The 21,431-nt window shown below is 46.2% G+C and overlaps 1 protein-coding gene across 5 annotated transcripts in view; it reads left to right on the forward strand.

Annotated features, from left to right (window-relative positions):
- Positions 1–21,431, forward strand: part of LOC101947688 (uncharacterized) — a 53,484-nt gene that overhangs the window by 12,244 nt on the left and 19,809 nt on the right. For 2 of the 5 annotated variants that reach the window (XM_065581955.1, XM_065581960.1), the window contains exons 8-18: positions 180–300; positions 1,111–1,196; positions 2,022–2,146; positions 3,769–3,828; positions 6,429–6,525; positions 12,432–12,616; positions 13,600–13,666; positions 15,793–15,887; positions 16,809–16,937; positions 19,854–19,968; positions 20,799–20,936. In XM_065581955.1, coding sequence (XP_065438027.1) covers positions 180–300; positions 1,111–1,196; positions 2,022–2,146; positions 3,769–3,828; positions 6,429–6,525; positions 12,432–12,616; positions 13,600–13,666; positions 15,793–15,887; positions 16,809–16,937; positions 19,854–19,968; positions 20,799–20,936 — 1,218 coding nt within the window. Of the gene's footprint in view, positions 1–179; positions 301–1,110; positions 1,197–2,021; positions 2,147–3,768; positions 3,829–6,428; positions 6,526–12,418; positions 12,617–13,599; positions 13,667–15,792; positions 15,888–16,808; positions 16,938–19,853; positions 19,969–20,798; positions 20,937–21,431 lie in introns of all 5 variants that reach the window. The other 3 variants (XM_042851770.2, XM_024107771.3, XM_065581956.1) reach the window with 3 other exon arrangements.

Genomic DNA, 21,431 nt, shown 5'->3' on the forward strand with positions numbered 1-21,431 from the left:
TGCAGAGACTTGTGCTTTCAGCTCTGGAGATCACTGGTTCATTCCTTGATGCCAGGGAACATTCCATCACACTTATGCACGCGCTCTCACTCTCTCTCTCCTATGCCTTGGTGTTTCACAGTTTGATTGGATTATTCAGCTCACACAGACACAACTAACAGCTGTCTCTCCTCTCTCAGCCAGCACCTTGGCACTGGGCCTGGGCAGTGGAGTGCTGATTGCAGTGCCCTGCCCTAAGGAGGAAGCTGCTTCAGGACAGGTCATTGAAGCTGCCATCCAAGAAGCTCTGAGCAACGCCCGGTGAGAAACACTCCAAACTTTGTCCTTAATTTACTCTGTGGTTGTGACCACCTAAGGGGCTCCAGTGCTTATCATAAGTACTCAACTCCTTGGCACAGACCAGGGATGGGCATTTTAAAAGAGAACAGCATTGCCTTAAAAAAAATTAAATATTCCCATCTCCTCTCCTAAATCAGAATTTATGGGCAGACACAGAAACTTTAAATACATTTATATTTCAAAACAAAAATGATTTGAAAATTAGCTCCCCCTTTCACTTTCCCCTGCAACTATTCATTATGTGTGAAATTCACCCTTGTGCAGATTGCCAAAACAAAATCTATGTACTACTTGAACCCTCTTCTGCAGAGAGATGAATTTCACTCCATATCAGTAATAACTCCTAAGGCAAGCTAAGGAAGTGCAGAAAAATACTGTTCTTTGGAGGTGAGGGAAACCCAGAACACAATTTTTAACAGCTAAGTAAAAGGAGAAAATGTTTTTCTAACTACTTTGCTTTGAAAATGAGTAGTAATTTAAAATCTATAGTTAGATTATGTTGCAGATCTCAGGGGCCCCAGACTACTCTTGCTGTGATCATTTCTCTAGACTACACTGCAACAAGGATATAGTGCAGACTATGTCCTTAATCTCAGGTCTGGGTGACTCCCTGATATGATTTTCACTATAGTTCTCTGTACTGAGGCTTGTTTACTGGGCCTTAGATGGCATGCAGTTATATAGCTAGATTATCTGTTAGTAATCAGTGCGTCCACTCTGATGCCCTGCTAGCTCACTTCTTATCAAAAGGTATTTTCTTTTTGTTTGCAGGTCGAAAGGGATCACAGGGAAAGAGCTGACTCCCTTTATGCTACAGAAGGTGAATGAACTGACTAGTGGAAAATCGTTGGACTCCAGTATCCTTTTACTAAAGAAAAAATATATTCCACAATCCTCCCCCCCCCCCCCCCCCAAAAAAAATTTAATTGGACAGGTTGACCACAGAATACCGTCACTGTTGTTAATCTGGAAACTTGAAAGGGCAAATACTTTAGCATTTCAAAACAGCTGAATGCACAGAAACAGTTGTTAAACTTGTTAACACTCTGTCTCCCTCAATTTCTGCTGTAAAAACTGGTGACTGGCAAAGAGAGGAGGTGTTCTAAAGCCAAGGCTCTCCTGCAATTTTCAGGACAGGCAGTACACCAAACACCCAAGCTGCCAGGCTCCCTCTGTCTTAGAGAGAAGACTCTGGGCATCATTATTATATGCCACTTGAGTAGCATTTGTGCTTGAGCGTACTGGAGCATGGTCAACCACCCTGCATATGGGGAGAAAAAGGATGGCCCAGCAGTTAGGGAGTGCACTTGGGAGACATGGATTCAACTCCCTAGTATGCTACAGACTTCCTGTGTGATCTTAGGCAAGTCAGGTAGGACCAGACCCTCAAAGGTATTTAGGCACCTAACTGTTAGGCTCCCCATCTGATAGCGTTTCCCTGCGCCCGAGGTATGTGGTAAAGATAAATGCCTTTAAAGATTGTGAGGTGTCCACGCACTAGGAGAATCTGGCATATGTACAATAACTAGAGTGGGGTGAATCAGGACCAAGAGGTCCCCCTGTGTCGTTGTCCCAGCCTCCACTTCCTGTTCTCTTCCCCTTAGGGAAGGGAAGTTCCTACACAGGCTTCTCCCAGACCAGGTTCTTGCCGTTTATTTCTTTAAAAAAGAATTTCCATTCAGATATTGCTCTGATCCAGAACAATGCCAGAGTGGGCAGCCGCATAGCTGTGGCCCTGAGCAAGATCCAAACTTCCACAGGGAAGGGCAACCTGCCTCGGCGTGAGAAAGTAACTGCACTTAGACCTGTGAGTCCTCTGCTCTTCTGTGTGTAATGCCTATCTACAAATAGCATTATAGATAAGTTCACAGCCAGTGTCCGAAACATGATAACTCTTCACCGAGGGACAAGGACCATCCATTCTGCTGTAAACAGTTGGAGAGTCTCTCTTCGCTCTCTAATTTCCCTCAGGTGCTTTTTAAATCCTCTTCATTCTTTATTTTCATTCCCCTTTCTAAAAGCTTCTCTGAGCCAGAGTCCTCAGTGATTAGCACTGGCATTGGCCTTAGTCATCAAAGAGGACCCCTGCACATTCAGCTTGGGTTTCCTACAAATGCCTTTAAGGTCCTATCTTGTTTTCACATTTCCCCCTTTCCCCCCACATAGATACCTTTCCCAACACACACATCAACTTAATTGACGTCAATGCAAAGTACGGTCATGTCTGCACTATAGAGCAGGGATCTCAAACTCAAATCACCACGAGGGCCACATGAGGACTAGTACATTGGTCCGAGGGGTGCATCACTGAAACCTTTTCATACAATGATACAAAAGTATAGTCAAAAATGGAAAAAATGAAGAGTAATATAGTATGCTATTAAAAGTCAATGTATTAACTTTTTAAAAACTGTAATGCAAAGAGGCGTTTTAATAAAATATAAACACTCCGTAATGCACCTCGCTCAAACGACAAAACATGCATTTACTTTTAGAATTACTTCGGTTAAAGCCCCCGCCTCTGCCCCCAGCCCCGCCCCCACTCCACCCCTTCCATGAGGCCCTGCCTCTGCCCCACCTCTTCCTACCCCTTCCACGCCCCCATTCCAACCCCTTCCCCAAAGTCCCTGCCCCAACTCTGTCCCCTCTCTGCCCCTATTCCAACCCCTTCCCCAAATCCCCGCCCCGGCCCCACCTCTTCTCCGCCTCCTCCCCTGAGCACGCCATGTCCCCGCTCCTCCCCCCTCAAACAGCTGTTTGGCGGTGGGAGGCACTGGGAGGTAGGCGGAGGAGCGGGGATGCAGCGCACTCGGACGGGGGGTGAGGGGAGGTTGGCTGCCGGTGGTGGGCCATAGGAAATAAGTCCGCGGGTCGCGTGTTTGAGACCCCAGATATAGAGCCTTGGCCAATATAGCTATACTGGCAGAGCCCCCTAGCGTAGGCACAGTGTAAACTTGCAGAAAGAGTTATTCTGCTGGCATAGCTACACCCCTTCCCCAAACAACATTAGCTAGGCTGACAGAAGCACTCTTCTGTCAGCCTAGTTGCATTTACACTATTTGTTTGGGGGTTTTTTATTATTTTTTCCACACTCATAACCAACATAGGTGTGCCGACAAAACTTTGTATTTTTGGTGTCGGGTGTGCGCCTAATACCCTGCATGCCCCAAGCAATTTATTCTTCTGCGGCTGGCTGTAAGGAGGAGTAGTTCAGAGGGTAGAATTCAGAATAGATTTTCCTTTCTTTCCAAAGGTGCTCTGTGGAAGGACTGTCTGATCTGGCCTAGCCAGATAAGATCAGGCCTTCACACTATGATTTTCATCTACTTTGAGAGGTTGGTGGGAGAGCGAGCTTGAGAAAAGCAAACAAAACTCAGCACTTCTTCTGGCCAATTTTTTCCTCCACTCTCCCCCGCCCCTCTCATTAAGGTGGTGATTGGAGGCATCAATGTGGACTTCATAGCCAAGGCGAGAAATACCACCATACAGGTACTGTATCTAAAGCACGCGTAGATACGACCATTCTCAACTACTTTCATGCGAGTTCCAAGCATGTGTAGCGTATCTGAATATGGAAGTGCAGAGTGGGTGCCTAATGTGCCTTTATATATGGGGAGGGTATAGTGTCATGTATTGGTGTGTAATACAGGGGTAGTCAATAGGTGGACTGTGGGTCAAATACAGACCACCAGATGCTTTTGAATGGACTCTGGAATATTTTTATTAACTTATCATCATCATCGTTTTCTTTCTTTTAATTATTTTCTCAAGTCTAGACATTGACTATACCTTGACCAAGACATTAGGGCCGTGACAAAAGATAATTGACTACCTCTGGTGTAATATGTATATGTGGGCACATGTCATAGCCTAATCTGACCTGCATCCAAGCTGATCTCAGTGTATTTCATGGCAGAAGAGGAGGCACAAAAGTGGCAATATACCTCCTTTGTGGCCCTCATGTTCAGAGGCTGTCTCTGGAGGCTGCTCTGACCCAGGTGTGTAAGTTAAGGCAGCTCAAATTTACAATCCAGCTGCTCCCAATCCCAAGGGGCTGTTCTAGCAGAACAGCTGGTGCACAGAGTTGCCCTGCCAGGCTCCCATTTTCTCCAGTCACATCCCTGGTACCAGATGCTGGAAGGAAGGTTATGGAACCACAGAACCATAGAACCATAGAATATCAGGGTTGGAAGGGACCTCGGGAGGTCATCTAGTCCAACTCCCTGCTCAAAGCAGGACCAATTCCCAACTAAATAATCCCAGCCAGGGCTTTGTCAAGCCTGACCTTAAAAACCTCTAAGGAAGGAGATTCCACCACCTCCCTAGGTAACCCATTCCAGTGCTTCACCACCCTCCTAGTGAAAAAGTTTTTCCTAATATCCAACCTAAACCTTCCCAACTGCAACTTGAGACCATTACTCCTTGTTCTGTCATGAGGTACCACTGAGAACAGTCTAGATCCATCCTCTTTGGAACCCCCTTTCAGGTAGTTGAAAGCAGCTATCAAATCCCCCCTCATTCTTCTTTTCTGCAGACTAAACAATCCCAGTTCCCTCAGCCTCTGCTCATAAGTCATGTGCTCCAGCCCCCTAATCATTTTTGTTGGCCTCCGCTGGACTCTTTCCAATTTTTCCACATCCTTCTTGTAGTGTGGGGCCCAAAACTGGACACAGTACTCCAGATGAGGCCTCACCAATGTCGAATAGAGGGGAATGATCACGTCCCTCGATCTGCTGGCAATGCCCCTACTTATATAGCCCAAAATGCCGTTAGCCTTCTTGGTAACAAGGGCACACTGTTGACTCATATCCAGCTTCTCATCCACTGTAATCCCTAGGTCCTTTTCTGCAGAACTGCTTCCTAGCCATTCGGTCCCTAGTCTGTAACAGTGCATGGGATTCTTCCGTCCTAAGTGCAGGACTCTGCACTTGTCCTTGTTGAACCTCATCAGGTTTCTTTTGGCCCAATCCTCTAATTTGTCTAGGTCCCTCTGTATCCTATCCCTACCCTCCAGCGTATCTACCACTCCTCCCACTTTATTGTCATCTGCAAACTTGCTGAGAGTGCAGTCCACGCCATCCTCCAGATCATTAATGAAGATACTGAACAAAACCGGCCCCAGGACCGACCCCTGGGGCACGCCACTTGAAACCAGCTGCCAGCTAGACATGGAGCCGTTGATCACTACCCGTTGAGCCCAACGATCTAGCCAGCTTTCTATCCACCTTATAGTCCATTCATCCATCCCATACTTCTTTAACTTGGTGGCAAGAATACTGTGGGAGACCATATCAAAAGCTTTGCTAAAGTCAAGGAATAACACATCCACTGCTTTCCCCTCATCCACAGACCCAGTTATCTCCTCATAGAAGGCAATTAGGTTAGTCAGGCATGACTTGCCCTTGGTGAATCCATGCTGACTGTTCCTGATCACTTTCCTCTCCTCTAAGTGCTTCAGAATTGATTCCTTGAGGACCTGCTCCATGATTTTTCCAGGGACTGAGGTGAGGCTGACTGGCCTGTAGTTCCCCGGATCCTCCTTCTTCCCTTTTTCCAAGATGGGCACTACATTAGTCTTTTTCCAGTCATTCGGGACCTCCCCCGATGGAACAGCTATGCTACTTCTGCAGCACCCTAGGATAACCCTTTTACACTGGCACTTCCCAGGAGGAAGTTTTTTGTCCTTTTTGTTGCCAAACCATAGCGATGCAAACCAATGGGAGCAGGAGCCAAAATCTGGTCCAATGTCTGTATGTAGAGTAGTGAGGGCAGGTTTATTTTTATATGTGTGTATAGCGCATGTCAGTGTGTCAAATTGCACAGACTATAGCGTGGCGAGTAAGTGTATGATGCAGTTCTGGGTGTGCGTACAGGAAGCCTGTGTGTATGAGTAGAGAACATTTACATAGGGGGAACTCCTATCTGTGCAGAAACAAATCTTAAGAAGTCTTTCACAAAAGCTGTGGTGTTACAGTTACAGCCAATCTGCTTAACTAACTTGGATTTGGATGGGAAATCACTTTCAGTCTAAAAAAAATATGAAGTTGTAAATGTCACCAGCAACTCATTCTCTCACTTTTTTTTTAAAGGAAGTATCTTTTAAAATCTATTTGGTGTCTCAAGAGTTTTGTCTGGAACAGAATTGTGTCATCTCCATTTCAAAGCATGTCTGCTTGCCTTTAAAATGTATGTGTACTTTTTATTTTTTTGTTTTCTGATGGGAGGTAGTATACAGTACAGCTGAATATGGCTTTATGCATTTATGTGAGGTTGAGTGGGACTCCTGGCTTAAATTACAATGCACTGATTGCTGAATTAGGGACTGGGGCAAAATCCTGCTCTCCAATATGGTATCCTGCTCTCCGCACCTGTGCAGGGGAGTAATTGCTGGAGGAATCCAGCATTCATAGTTAGGGAACATGAACGAAGAGGTTATATAGCACACAAAAGTAATAAGATGTGGGCCATGCCAGATCACTGAGAGTGAATTCTAGAGCTGAGAACACCCTGTTGCTGGTCCCCAGGAGTTTTATCTAGGAACTGACATCAGAAATAGCCTTAGTGACAGCAGCTGTGACAGGGCACAGAGGAAGAAGCCAACTGTAAAATACAAGATCCCTAGTCTATTTAGGCTTTTAGGGTCAGATTTTTAAAAGAGCTCTCATTGTTCTGCATTGCCTATTCATATCAGAGCACTGGTGTGATGCGCTCTCATCATGCTGTCCCTTTTAACAAGAAGACAGCTGCATTCTGTACTGGTTATAGCTTCTGAGTGACTCTCAAGGGTAGCCCAAAATAGAGTGCTTGAAAAGGAAAGTAATCTAGCCTGCAGCAGAATGGCCACAATTTTTTGGCCAGATAAAGATGCAGGGGGAGGCAATGCAGCTGCCATGGTATGTGGAAATCCAGAAGCAGAGAAGAGTCTATTCTTTCCCCCAAGAATGCACATCACCTTGACAAGAGGTGGATAAAGGCCCTCAATAACAATGAAATCATAGTCCTTATTTAGTTCCCCAAAATGCTTTCTCCTGCCAGCAAGCATCACCTCTGTCTTGTCTTGAATAAGCTCAAGTGAGCAGGTTTTTATCCAGTTCCTAGCTTAGAAAAACAAAAGGAAACAGGCTCTGTCAGGGCTCAGCAAAAAAGAGAGAGAGAGAGCTGAGTATCACCCCCATAATTATCCAAGGAGATCCAGAACCTGTTCCACATGGAGTCATCTGTTTTTGCTGTGAAAGCAGGTTGCTAGTTTTCCATAACAGTAATCACCTGCTGCTTTCAAAAGATGTTCTGTTTAATTTCTTTCCGTTGCTGTATGCCTGACCAACTTTAGGGGGGTGACAAAGCTTCACATGCTCTGATCTATGCACAAAGTGATGGTAAAAGAATTGTAGTGGCCGCACTCTGTTTCAGGAGACTGAACAATACCAGGAATTTGCAGGGTTTGCTGTGATGAGAAGAATGATGAGAAGGTGCTGTGAGCACCTTTCAGTATTCTTACTGGAGCCAGTTTTGAAATCTATGTAACTGGGATTGCTGTAAAATGGATTATTTCCTTTTCAGTGGACTCACACTGCGAGCAGGTTGCTTTAACGTTAACATAGGGATGAGTTTTCAAAGCAGTGCCCTTGACTCACGGCACCCTGGCTTTTAACTCCTTGGTGAGATTTTTTGAGGCTACATCTATTGCTGACAGTGGGTGTCAGAGTTAAAATAGCCACGCTTGGTGCTTAGAAAATCTGCTGCTGTCAGTCGGGGCTATGTAAACCTTGCAGCATTCATATAGGCAAGCGCTTAGGGAAAGTAGAGGAGGAAATTCTTTACTCCTGGTAGTGCTGAAAGCAAGCAGGAATTCACAGGTACCGGTACCATTGACAAATTTAACCTATGGGCCAGGTGGGTCAAGGCCAGAGGCAATAGTAAATGAGGGACAACAGTCAGTGGTGAGGGGAGAAAGACTGAAGGGATACCCAGGTGCTTTATTATAAAATGTTTCCATTTTGATTTGACTCAGTTGTGTGTTTCTCTACACTAACCGGCTAAGTGTGAGCGGGGGAATGGTCCCGCTATTGTGGGGAACTTTCCTGGCTTATACACTACCCCAGTGAAATGGGCTAATGAAAGGATCTGAGTCCTCGCTCCCACTTCCTTTACCCAGAGGCCTGCCTGACCTCAAGGGCTCCCCTTCCACTCTCCTGTGGGGCAGAGTCCTCGTAACCCCAACAAGGCTGGGCCCAGGATTTCTGGGGGGCTTGACCCCCAACCTTGTTGTGGTCACTTAGGGCAGGGACTAGGGTGTCCCCACTCCGGGATGCTCTCTCTGCACTGGATGCTTCCCTGACCCACTGATCATTACATACAGTTCAAAGCAAATACAATTGATTAAACAATCAATTAAAAAAATAAGGAAAAAATGGGAAAGGTTAAAGGAAAACACGTCACCCCACTCTGTGGCACAGGGACATAACAACCAGCGTCTCTGGAATGTAGGGGAAGTTCAGTCTGTTCCTCACATGTCCCAGGCCTCCTGCCCAGGCCCGGGCTGTGCTGCAGGGATGCTGCGGGTTGGACACTTGCTCAGGCGGTGGCCACACGCTCTCAGGCTCTAGGTGGCAGGAGCCTTCTCCCCAGCGTCGCCCCTGCCCCGTCGGGGTTACGATCCCCCTCCAAGTCTGGCCTGCAAGGCCTCTTGGCTGGGGGCGTCTCCCTGCGCTGGGCCCGCTGCCCAGGGTCCCCCTCACACTCTCCAGCTGCTCACCGCACCCAGCTCTGGACTGCTCCAGTTCCACTCTGCCACTGCTCCAGCTCCAGCTCCCTGCCTCAGCACTGCTGCTGCTGCTGCTCTGCCTCCAGCTCCCTGGGCTGCTTCTCTGGCCCCTCTGGCTCTGGTTGCTGCAGCTCTGCTCCCAGCACAGGTCTGCTCTGTGGGCTGCTTCTGTGACTCTGTTCCCAGCACTGACCTGCTTCCGGGGCTGCTTTTCTGGCCCCTCTAGATCTGGCACAGCTCTGCTCCCCCGCTCAGCTTGGGCCCCTGCTTTCTACTTAGCTGGGCCCCCTCTGTCTGACCCAGGCAATTCCAGTTCACATGGAGGACAGACCCCCCCCACCCCCCTGATTAGCCTGCCCGCCCTGTCAATCAGGCTGACGTGGAGCATTGGTCTCTCCCCATTGTTCCTGGGCACTATCAGTCTCGGGGACCTGATTTCCCATCGACCTTTCCCCTTTCTTTTGGTACTGGGAGCTAGCCAACCAAAACACCCCCCAAGAGTCCCCTTACATAAGGCTCTCTGATCTTTTACATCCCAGCCTTATACGTGGCGGGGGGGGGGGGGGAAGAGGGGCAGAGGAAAGGAGCAATACTTTTAGACTAGGCGCAGAACAACTGAAAAAGTGTAAATCTCTCATTGATGGGCCCTGCATTCTGACACCATTTCCCTGCAGGAGTGAAGTGCCAGCACTTTCTTTTAAAGTACTGTAAAACAGTTTTATTTAAAATGGGGTCAAAATATTAAAAAAAATACAAAAATGTAATAGATGCCAAAGGATTAGGTCACTGCTGGGTTGGTCATTGCAGCTAGGCAAAATGAGCATTTGCTGTTCGGTATATGCTATGGACAAGACAAGAGTTTTTTTCCTTTTAAATAACTGTTTGTGTGTGTATTACAGGATTGTACACAACTGAGAAAGCTGTTAATTTCACAGACTATACAGGCAGTTACACAACTAAATGATGAGAACAGGTAGTAACCCCAGGGTATTAACAATTTATTGTTACTGGCTTTTTTCCAACTTCCAGTATGCATAGTGCAATAGAGCATGGACTGGTAAACAAGTAGCAGGCAGAAATGCAGGTGACTGAAAACTTGGGAAGGTAGGGTAGCATTGTGATTACACCATTGGCCTAGAAATCAGGAGATAAGAGTTTAATTCCTTGAGTCTGACACAACCTTAATTTCTCTGTGCTTATTTCCCTGTATCTAAAATGAGGATAATAGTAATTCTTTCTTCCTGCCTTTCTTTTTCTCCTGTCTAGTTTGTAGTACAATGGGGCCTTGATTTCTGTTGGGATATTTTTCCTGGAAGGCTGGAATTATTCTGTGTCCGTATTTTAGTTTGAAATTATATGATTTTTCTAAAGCCCACTTTTCCTTGTATGTTGTCTAGTCTCACCTTAAATCATAAGATTCTTTTGTGAGCTATAATATAGCGATACATTTGTCAACAACTACTGTTGCTATTGTGAATAGGGGGCATTCTGCAGTGGGAAATATTCCATAATATTACATTCTGTATTTGGAAATATTTCCCTGAATACAGTAAGTTGGATTTGTATTAAACCACATGCTAAAGGTATAACACACTGGCTACGTTGTGTCCCTCTCTAATGGCTGCTCCACATAGAGGATGAGTCTACTGTTCCTCTACCAGTTAAATGAGTAAATCTGGTAGTTGGTAGCAGTAATAGGCATTTACAAGATAAAAGCCTACTTGTAATACCAGTAATGGCATTACATGTTTAGCTCATGTGGTAGGGGCCTGGCTTTTGGTGCTGATGCTACAGATTCAGTCCATGTGAATGACCCAATGTGAGGATTGTTACAAAGGTATTTTTCAGGCTATTTATGTGACATCAGAAAGTTTGGTTCCAATGGCAGTGCCAGGAAAATGTGTCTAGTAACTTCTCTGACTGCAAGCATCTCCAGCAGCCACTGGGAGGCTGTATGAGTTCATTTTGTTAGTGATAACAGCTATGTAGCCGAATTCTCTCTAAGGTGGCAAAGACACGGTGGTATGAAGATGACTGTATCTTCTGGAACGCGATTGCTCATTTCACTTTTATATGCAGCAAACTGCCCGTCTCTGCATCATTGTGGGCTGCATAAAGTCTGGCTATTAGTCCTTCAGTTCATCCTCTTTGTCTGAGCCTTTGCAGACAATGTTTCCTCACTTAGAGCTACAGTACAGTTGGTAGAAATATTTATGAAAGCATGACCCTTCTAGTTTGTTCTGTTAAGTCAGACATTTGAATGATTGCAGATGCTGCAGGCACCTGGGGTTCAGCGTGGGGAGGTCAGTCATGGCTCTCCGGGTGAGGGCAGGGTTCTGGAGCAACCCTGGGGTCAGCTTAGCGCACCAGCTGTAGCCAGGCCTCCCAGCTCAGGGGGAAAGCGATGCAGTTCATTTGCAACCCAAGGAAGCTACACTGCACCTCAGCCAGGGCTCCCCAGGATGCAGGATCACTGGGCGGTGGGCAACTGCCCTTCCACCTAAATCGTGCCCTATGAGCATTTCAGGTTTTTAAAAAGGGGTGGGGGCAGTGGCCCTTTTGCCCCCGTCTCCGGCGCCTACAGGGGGCTGGCTGGGGATGCATTTTGGCACTCGGCACCCTGTTTAAATGTATGCTTGGAAAATATTCCTCCCCTCCTTGAAATCTCTGGGATTTCCAGAGCAATGATAATCCTCGTGACCTCCCCTGAAAGAACAGGAAAACGTGTTGTTAGGGTTCCCTCATCACTCTGAACTTTAGGGTACAGATGTGGGGACCCGCATGAAAGACCCCCTAAGCTTATTTTTACCAGCTTAGGTTAAAACTTCCCCAAGGCACAAATCCTTTCCTTATCCTTGGATGGTATTGCTGCCACCACCAAGTGATTTAGACACAAATTCAGGAAAATGGGGAAACAGGGACTCCAAGTGGCCCTGTTTCCCCAAAATATTCCCCCAAGCCCATTCATCCCCTTTCCTGGGGGAGGCTTGAGAATAGTATACTAACAAATTGGTTACAATGTGAGCACAAACCAAACCCCTTGGTTTTTAGGACACTGAAAATCAATCAGGTTCGTGAAAGAAGAATTTTATTAAAAAAAAAAAAGGAAAAGAATCACACCTGCAAAATCAGGATGGAAGGTAACTTTACAGGGTAAATAAAAAGATTTAAAACACAGAGGATTCCCCTCTGACTCTGCTTTCCAGTTACAAAACAGGAATGAAATTACCTCTTAGCATAGGGAAAATTCACAAACTAAAACAAAAGATAATCTAATGCATTTCCTTGCCTTACTTACAATTTTTGTAATCTTAGATGCTAATTTCAGGTATGTTTCCAGGAGATGTTTTTCCTGCCTGGACCCTCTCTTCGTCCAGAGAGGGAACAACCAAAGGGAGCACAAGCAAAACTTTCCCCGCTTCCTCCCCCCGCCATTTGAAAGTATCTTCTTTCCCCATTGGTCCTTCTGGTCAGGTGCCAACTAGGTTAATTGAACTGATTAACCCCTTACAGGTAAGGCAATTCAGTACAGCTGCCCTGTGTATATTTATGACACATGTTTCTCTGGTTCTTGCGCTAAGAGCTCTAGGACTTGTTGATAATAAGCGATGACACCCCAACTGACTTGAGAGAGATCTTTCACCTGCCAGGTGGGGTGAGGCAAGCAGCCTGTCCTGTTTCTAGCTGGAGGATTTAGGGCTGCTGCATCTCAACAGGAGCCTGGTGAGGTAATGTACTGGTGGGGGAAAGCAGAGTTTGTTCCACAGCCCAGAATCTGACCATGTGTGTGACAGACTAACAGAGCACTTTAAAGAAAGCAAGAGAAAGTTGAAAGAATGGGCAGGAGGAGAGAGAAAGCAGCAGCCAGACAGATGGAACAGAAGGGCATTCATGAGGACGGAGACATTTAGGAAGAGAATGGAGGGGGAAAGGATATATAGATAGTGACGCAGACACTTCTGGGGACAGAGAGAAGGATGCACAGCACAGGCAGACATTGCAAAGCAGAGGTTTAATCCGACACTATCTATTAAATGATTTAAGAAAGATATTCCTAAACTGCTTAAATGAGGGTATGAATGGGTTGGAGGCTGGTAATGGAATACAGAGTGTTTTGCCCGAGGGCCAGTGGTTCAAGTCCAGTCTGAGTTGGTCACTGTCTTAGTACAGAACTGTTCAGATCACATAAAACACTACAGTTGGCATCCTTGTAAGTAATCTCAGCACATAAGGCCAATATATTCAATGAACTAGGAGCATGAACTGCCCTCTGACCTACCCCCAGAAGTGGTCCTTTCTGCTCAGAGTTGAAGCAGGTGGGTAGGATAAGAAAGCTTGCACAGTTTTCTGTTCTGAAGCTAGAGGATGTCAGTCTCCACAGCTGTGTCAAGCCTACCATTTCAGAATCATTCAATTCACTTTAAATATATTCAGAGAAATTCTCTCTGTTCTATTCAACTTTCCCAACTTTACTAACTTCCGATTTACTCTTTCAGGCTGGCGGACAGACAAACGCTGGGCAAGTGAGCCAATCTTTCGGAGGTGTGGGGAGAAACCTGGCAGGTGCTTAGTGGTGGGTTTTGTTTGTGGGGGCATGCAAGTAACGGTTTATTGTGTATTGTTTGTATTGCAGGAGTGACTAAGCCCCAATCAGGATCAGAGCCCCACTGTGCTAGACACTGTACAAACACACAAGTGGATGCAGTCCCTGCCCTGAAGAGCTTACAATCTATTAGGAAACCAGACGCAACAAGTGGACATTACAAGAAATAGAAGGGGAGGGCTGGAAGGCAGGCAAGGGAAATGAAAACAATTACATGCAGTAACTATTTCACAGCGCAGTGGCTCCAAATCAGAATTAAACCAACAAACATCAGTCTTCCCTGATAACTGCTGCAAACCTAGTCAGCATTAGTTAGCTGACTTCCTACAGGAAGCCACAGTAGCTTTAGAGATTAACTCAGGGAGGACGTTCCACGCATAAGGGGCAAGCATGGAAATATTTGTGGGAGACGCAGACAAAGGGACCTTCAAGGCTGTGATCATTAGGGGGACATAATAAGATATGTGCTGTGAAGTCATTGGCACCACTCCAATAGCTCAGGTTTAGACTATTTGAATTACCGGTGCCATAATGAGCAGAGCTTGATATTTTGTTTATTTGGGGAAAGGAGAGAAGGTTTAAAGAAAAAACCCTAACGTATCTCATGTAGGAGCAGAGAAGTTATTTCACCTCCGTATCTGGCATTAGTTCGACTGCTGCTGGAATACTATGTCCAAAGTTTTGGTGTCCACAATTCAAGAAGTATATCGATAAATTGGAGACAGTTCAGAGAAGAACCACGACAATGATTAAAGGATTAGAAAATGTGCCTTATAGTGATAGATTCAACAAGCTCAATCTATTTAACTTATCAAAGAGAAGGTTAAGGGGTGACTTGATTTAAAAATTGCCAGTGGTGGAGAATCCACCATAACCTTTGGTAAGTTGTTCCAATTGTTAATTACCCTCACTGCTAAGCATTTATGCCTTATTTCCAGTCTGAATTTGTCTAGCTTCAACTTCTGACCATTGGATCCTGTTAGACCTTTCTCTGCTAGATTGAAGAGCCCATTACCAAATATTTGTTCCCCACATAGGTACTTACAGACTGTAATCAAGATTGGATGTTTTTCTAAAAGATCTGCTCTAGGAATTATTTTGGGGAAGTTCTCTGGCCTGTGTTATACTGGAGGTCAGACTAGATGATCACAGTGGTTCCTTCTGGCCCTGGAATCTGTGAACCCTGGAGTTAAGCTTTGAGGTCAGTCCCCAAATCTTGCTAATGTGAATCTACCATCACCTCAGAGCAAGGAACGGATGGGCTTAAAAAAAACCCTCCATGCCAGTGAAATATTTGTGATAGTTTGGGAAACTCATTCTCCACTAGGAGTCAGTTCTAGTCCAAGGTACAGCTGGAGCAGTGGAGTGGGAAGCCTAGTGGTGATAAGGTATGTCTACACAGCATTTTGGAGCGAGTCTCCCAGACTGAGTTGATAGATTCAGGTTAGCGGGGCTTGCACTAGTGCTCTTAAAAATAGCTGTGTAGACAGCGCTCTGAAGGTGCAGCTCAGGCTGGAACTTGGGTTCTGAAGCCCATCCCCTTCCATAGGCTTCAGAATCCAAGCCACATCTTCAAAGTGCTGTCTACACAGTCATTTTTAGAGCACTATTCCGAGTCTGTTGACCCAGGCTTGGAGTGTAGACAAAATGCAGTGTAGACGTATTCACAGAGTCCATGCATAGAAATGATAGGGGGGGACTCTGGGTTGCACTTCTGCAGGTGGGATCCCAAGGAAGAAAGGTGTTGATTGGGGGTGTTTCTTCCTTGCCCACCTCTTCACTTCCCCCATTACCAATTCAAACTAGCCACACAGCCAGTAGTTTCTGTGGCAGAAGACCAGCATATCAACTTGTCTTTTTCCCATGCCAGACAGACTGATGGGCAGCCACAGGGAGCCCTGATAGACAGTTCTGCTGAAGACGTACTAGCAAGGGACTGGTGGGTGGGGAGAAGGGCACCAGTTTTTCCAAGAGGGACCTTCCTACAAATGTTCAAAGATTTCACCCTTCACAGGTTGGAATTTGTGCTCAAGCACACGGTCCTCTGCTGGGATTATAATCTTGCTCCCTTGCCATTTGTTTTTAGATTGTTTAAGCCGTCTTGGGAAGACCCCTCTCTTTATCTCAGCTCTGGGGAAGGATGAACATTCAGAGTCCATCTTGCGTTACTGCCGCCACATGGTAGGTCATGCAATGACAGTTCCCCAGAGGAACAGAGATGATAACTGAACTTCTTTGGTGTACAGAAACCCCAGAGTTGCATGTGTATAATCCCCTATCATCATCCAAATGTACACAGCTCTCTAACCTGTGCCATCATTCTCCTGAATGCAGGCAGAACAAATCTATCTGGGCAGGGCCAGCTCCATCTTTTTTGCCGCCTCAAGCAGCGAAGCCAAAAATATATATAAATAAATAAAACCACGATCGGCGGCACTTCGGCGGCAGCTCTACCGCACCACTTCATTCTTTGGCGGCAATTCGGCAACGGGTCCTTCCCTCCGAGAGGGAGTGAGGGACCCGCCGCTGAAGACCCGGACGTGCCGCCCCAAGCACCTGCTTCCTTTGCTGGTGCCTGGAGCCGGCCCTGTACCTGGGATAATAGCTCAATGGTGCTTGCATTAGAACATTGGACCAAAACTGCCAGGACTGGGAGGGAACTAGCTGGCTTTCTTCAACTCACTAACTGTATTGTGCATCAGTGGGATGTGTCTGGCTGATCATCCATATAAATACCAGAAGTCAGAGACCCCCTTCCTTCCTCAGGCAGAGCATCAGAAAGAGGTGGGAGCAGGGCTCTACCAAACTCTATTGGAGAGATCTGTCACTTCCGTTTACTAAATAATGTATTAGGCACCCATCTCCATGGAGCCTGGGTGCCTTACATCCATTAAAAACAAATCACCAACCAGTATTGTCCACATTGGGTATTATGGGATTCCTCACTGATGTTGCTCAGCTCAAGATAGGGAGGAAGTGGAACCGAGAACAGATAGGTGGGCTGCCACGAAGCTGTCTGCTGGGGGAAGCGAAACCTGAAGTCAGCTGAGTGTGGCAGAGAAGGGACATTTACTCCATTTATGACTCTTCCTCCTGTTTTAGGACATGGCAGGAGTCCTTCAGCTTGCGGGGCACAGTACAGCTACCTACTGTGCAGTGATTACAGGCAGCGGGGAGCTCAGCCTTGGCTTGGGAGACATGGACATCCACCAGCAGATAACAGAGCAATATGTAAGGACGCCCTCTGACCTATACTCCTTTATTCATGAGTAGGAGCCTGGATGTGTGACAGCAGCAAGCATCTAGTGCATGTGTGCAAGATAATGTGCACGCGCGCTTGTGGGTGGAGGATGCCTAGATAACATCATTATACATTGCAAGTGCGGCATACTGAAAGCAGCATCAACCTGTGGAAGCCTAAGGGTAGCCTCAAACTTGGGTCAGTGACATGGCACTGTAGCAAGCTGCTGGTCCGCCAAAGCTACTTATTTCCAGCTAGCCAGATGGAAACGGAAAACATTCTTTTCCCAACTGAGGGTCATCAATGCTGCCCTATCCACAAAGTCTATGCCACCGACTTCTCGAAAACTAATCCAAGGCAGCCTATTTCTCTAGGCCCCTTTGAGCCCTCAGTAACTTCATGCCCACTGACCTGGAGATAGTGTTTCTCCTTTGGAAACCAAAATAGGTAGCATGGATAGAGCCCCGAAAGCCCATTTTCCTGTCCCATCACCTTCTCTCTACTCCCCCATTCTCTCTGTTTCTACATGCTGAGCTATTTAAACACAGCTAAACAGATCCTGCTTCTCAGCCTGGTGGTTAGGGAAGGTTTCAGGACATTAATGGAAGTGATGTTGATTCAAACAAACCCCCACAGCCCTACCCGCTTCCCCCACTAATTCCACTGTTGACAAAACAAGAGCCTGTACTTAACAACTGATGGAGATTTGGAAGGCAAGTGTAATTTACTTAGCAGCAGGGCCCCCAGGAGGTTCAGAATTCATAGGGGAAAAAAGTGGTCACTGCTCCCACTTCCATCTCCACCCTTCCCCTCCCTACCCCTTGCCATCAGACAGGAAAACAAAACCTTTACATGATGGGTTAATCCTCACGAGCTTTGCAAAATAACCAGTGGAAACTCTGAGCCTAGCTACTGATGAAAGCTGCATTGTGGTGATGTTTACTTCAAGGAAATTTAGCAGAGACATGTGTGAGAGAGAGAGAGACTGCTGGAGTAGGGATGGAAGTCTATGGCACGTGGGTGGCAGCCATTTGTGCAATGTGTTGTCATGCCAGCCACCAAGAGCCACAGCAGGGCTGGGGGACACATTACCACAGTGTCTCTGAATTCTGTACGTTTGCCTCAGGGATGCCAGGGTTGTGGGAGATGGCTACTGTGATAGGAAGCGTTTGCTAAAATGTTGTACCTTAATATTTCTAGCTAAGTAACAAGAAATGCTGGGCTGCTTACTTAAGTGATCAGTCCCTCTGCTGCCATTCACCCCTAGGTGGTCAAGATCTGGAAGTACTGTGGAGACAGTATCTTCAGCCTCTGGGACAGGGAAAGCTTGATCTCACACCTGTGACCCCTTTGGGTAATTAGGGAGCAGCAGAGATGATGCATGCTGAAGAGAATCTCAATTCAGTTCTCACTGGAGGGAAAGATTGCACTGAGGTGAGGCCTCAGACCTAAGAGATAAAGGCAGAGGGGAAATAAGATTCCCTGAACGGATGTTTAAAGGCCAGTTAACAGGTTATGCATAAAAAATTGGGGGCATTTGAAGGCCTGCAAATGGAGTAATAGACACAAACACAGAGAGAAGGGGAATGATTTGAAGACCCAGGAATATAGAAGGTTAAGGATGAATATGGGAGTTTGAAGGCCTGTGAGTGGGATATGTTCAGTGTAACACACAGGAGCTCAAAGGCTTAAGACAGTGCTTAAAGTTAGGCTCCTGTGTCCATATTTAGGCCCCTAAAAAGTGGTCTGACTTTCCAAGGCAGTGAGCACCCAGAGGCTCCCATTGGCTAAATATGGCATTTGGAGCCTAACTTTAGGCACCCCACTTCTGATTGGCTAGAAAGTTCGTCTGGTTTTGGTGGTTTCTCCTTGGCCTTCAGAGTGTGCAGGCAATTTCTAGCTAGCTCCTCTCCCCAAATGGGTTGAATGCGAACCTCTTTTCCTTCTGACTTTCAGCACAGGCTTCATATGCAGGTAGTGCATTTGGTAGGATTTCCTGGGTGGCAGGTACTCATTATGATAAAGGAATTTGGGGCTAGACTGATGGCTGTGTCACCATTATATGTTGGGATGTCCTCTTCTAACTCAAATCAGTCTTTTGTCACCTTTGTACTCATATCTTCTATTTATACCGTCACAAGGTTTCAGAGAGATGAGGAAAACATGTTGGGCTGAATTCAGACCTGGCGCATTTGTTTATATCAGGTCTGAATGTGGCCTGTTATTTCTATTGTTTTGGTTTAGAACAGTTATTGAAAAAGGGCCAGATCTCAAAAGGTATTTAGGTGTCTAGCTGCCATTGAAATAAAATATTTTCAAGGGTCTGAGTAAACTGCCCTCTCTAATCATTCTAGCTTGACCATGAGACATGTTGTAACTTTTAATGGCTCCTCTCCAAGATAGTCCTGCAATTTAGTGTTGGTACTGCAATGGACTGACACATGGGGATCTGAGAATGAGATTTGGTCCCTTGCTCCCTGGTCTAGCTGAGATTAGGAGCTCTGTAGAGGCACCCCACTGGAACTCAAAGGGGAGGAAGCATCTCATTTTGCTCACTAGAGACCTTCAGTTGCTATAGGAGCAGCAGTAAAGATCTTGAGGGGGAGCTACCAGCAACCTTCCTCTGTGAGGAGGACAGGCTAGTCTGGTACAAGGCTTGATAGTGGAGGATGGGAAAGAGAAGGAAAAAAATTGAGAACCTGTAAGACCTGCTTTCTCTTGGAAAATGCTCTTCTTGATTCACGTCAAGCCTGCGTCTAAGAGTTTCCACAAAAATTGATATTGCAAATACATCCTAGCCACCTGAGTCTATCAGTAAGATGTGCTAGGTTCGCATATCTCATTCTTGTCCAGTTGAGTCAAGCTGGATCAAGCTGCCTCTGTTCTATGTTCTGTATTTTCACTAGGTGTCCAAGTTCAAGGAGAGTCTGTGCTTGGCCCCACTGGTATGTATTGATGGGAACGTGCCAGTTGCCACCATTCAGTACGTCTGTGAAATTGCTAGAGAGCACCAGATAGCGGGTAAGGAGAACTCACTGCGAGTGGACCCTTTGGGGCATAATCCTGCGTGTTCTGAAACATGGCCTGCAAGGTGCTGAGCACCCTCTGCTCCTGCTAACTTCAGTGAGAGACTGAGAGTTGAAGGCACCAGCACTATCTTGCATCAAGTTCTTCCCCACTTTCCCCATGTTTTTTTTAAAGCTATGAAATATGTTTTCATATATTCTTAGTTTTTCTTATTCTTCAGCTACATCCGATTTCTATCGGGGCAACATCTACAGCCCTGCAAATGTTAAAGGGGAACTGAAAAGCTAAGCTGAAAGCTGTGGCAGGCACAGACTTGTATGCTGTATGCCTCCCATGGCTTGTGGCATTCAGCAAAGCAATACATTTTAACTTACCTATTTTTAAAAACCATTTGCCGCCCCTGCTCCCTGTGAAAATCTTGGTTTGCTGAAGACTCTTCACCACCCATCTTAAGACTTCAGAATTGTTCCCCCGCCTTCTTCAGAAGTAAGCTCTGCAGGGGGAGACAGTTCTCCAGACTCAGCCAGAGAGCAGAGACTACAAAGGTAGTTCCTGCTTGCTGGCTGGCTGGCTCACTGGCCTGTCTATTGAACTAAATGCCCATTCCTGACTGTGCCTCTCATCGCATCACCCCAGAGTCAGAAGCAGTTTAATCATTACTGTTGCAGTAGAAAGGGAGGTTGAAGATAGCGTATCCTTTCCTGGCTATAATAAAGTGTAGATACCAAACATTGTAAAAATCACAATGAGCATTCCAAATAGCTGTCTGTCCTGAAGCCGAGAGATTGTTACCCCAGCTAACCAACTACAATGTTTTTTTGAAGTGTGCTATGAGCCAACAGATGAGAACAAGGCTTCTAAGCCATTCCTTTCAGACAGCTGGAAAGCACTGACCTACATCTCCCCCAATCTGCGAGAACTAAGGGCAATAAATCGGACCCTCGGGCACCCTGTGCTGGCAGGTACAGTACATTGAAGTGGTAACGAGAGAGAAATACTTTCAGATTAACCTAGACACTGCATAGGGAGCTGCGTTTTCCCCACCCCTGCCGCCATTTCAGACTGACTGCTCCCACTGACCGCAAGTCCCTCGCTGGGCTGAACCAGCACTTCTAGAAGCAGCAGAGCTGTTTGTCATAGTGCTGCCTCCAGAAGAGTTAACTTTGGTTACCAAAACAGCTACGGCAGCTGGAGATTTTACAAAGCCCAAGAATCAGGGCAGGCCAGCTTTGGGCAGGAGAGTGATGAGCTAGCTTAGAAGCTGCAGTTCACTGAAGCAGAGGAGCTGGTGACCACTGGTTGTGTTCTGAAAGAACATGGATTTTCTAGGGTTAGTACACAGACTTGTATTTGAATTAATTTCTATTTCAGTCCCTTTTTGGTCTTTTTGTTTGTGTGTGTGTGTGTGTGTGTTAAAACAAATGCACTGAACCTAATGACCCTGGTTAACTAATGAG

Source organism: Chrysemys picta, chromosome 1, assembly GCF_011386835.1.
Source record: "Chrysemys picta bellii isolate R12L10 chromosome 1, ASM1138683v2, whole genome shotgun sequence".
Classification (NCBI taxonomy): Eukaryota; Metazoa; Chordata; order Testudines; family Emydidae; genus Chrysemys; species Chrysemys picta.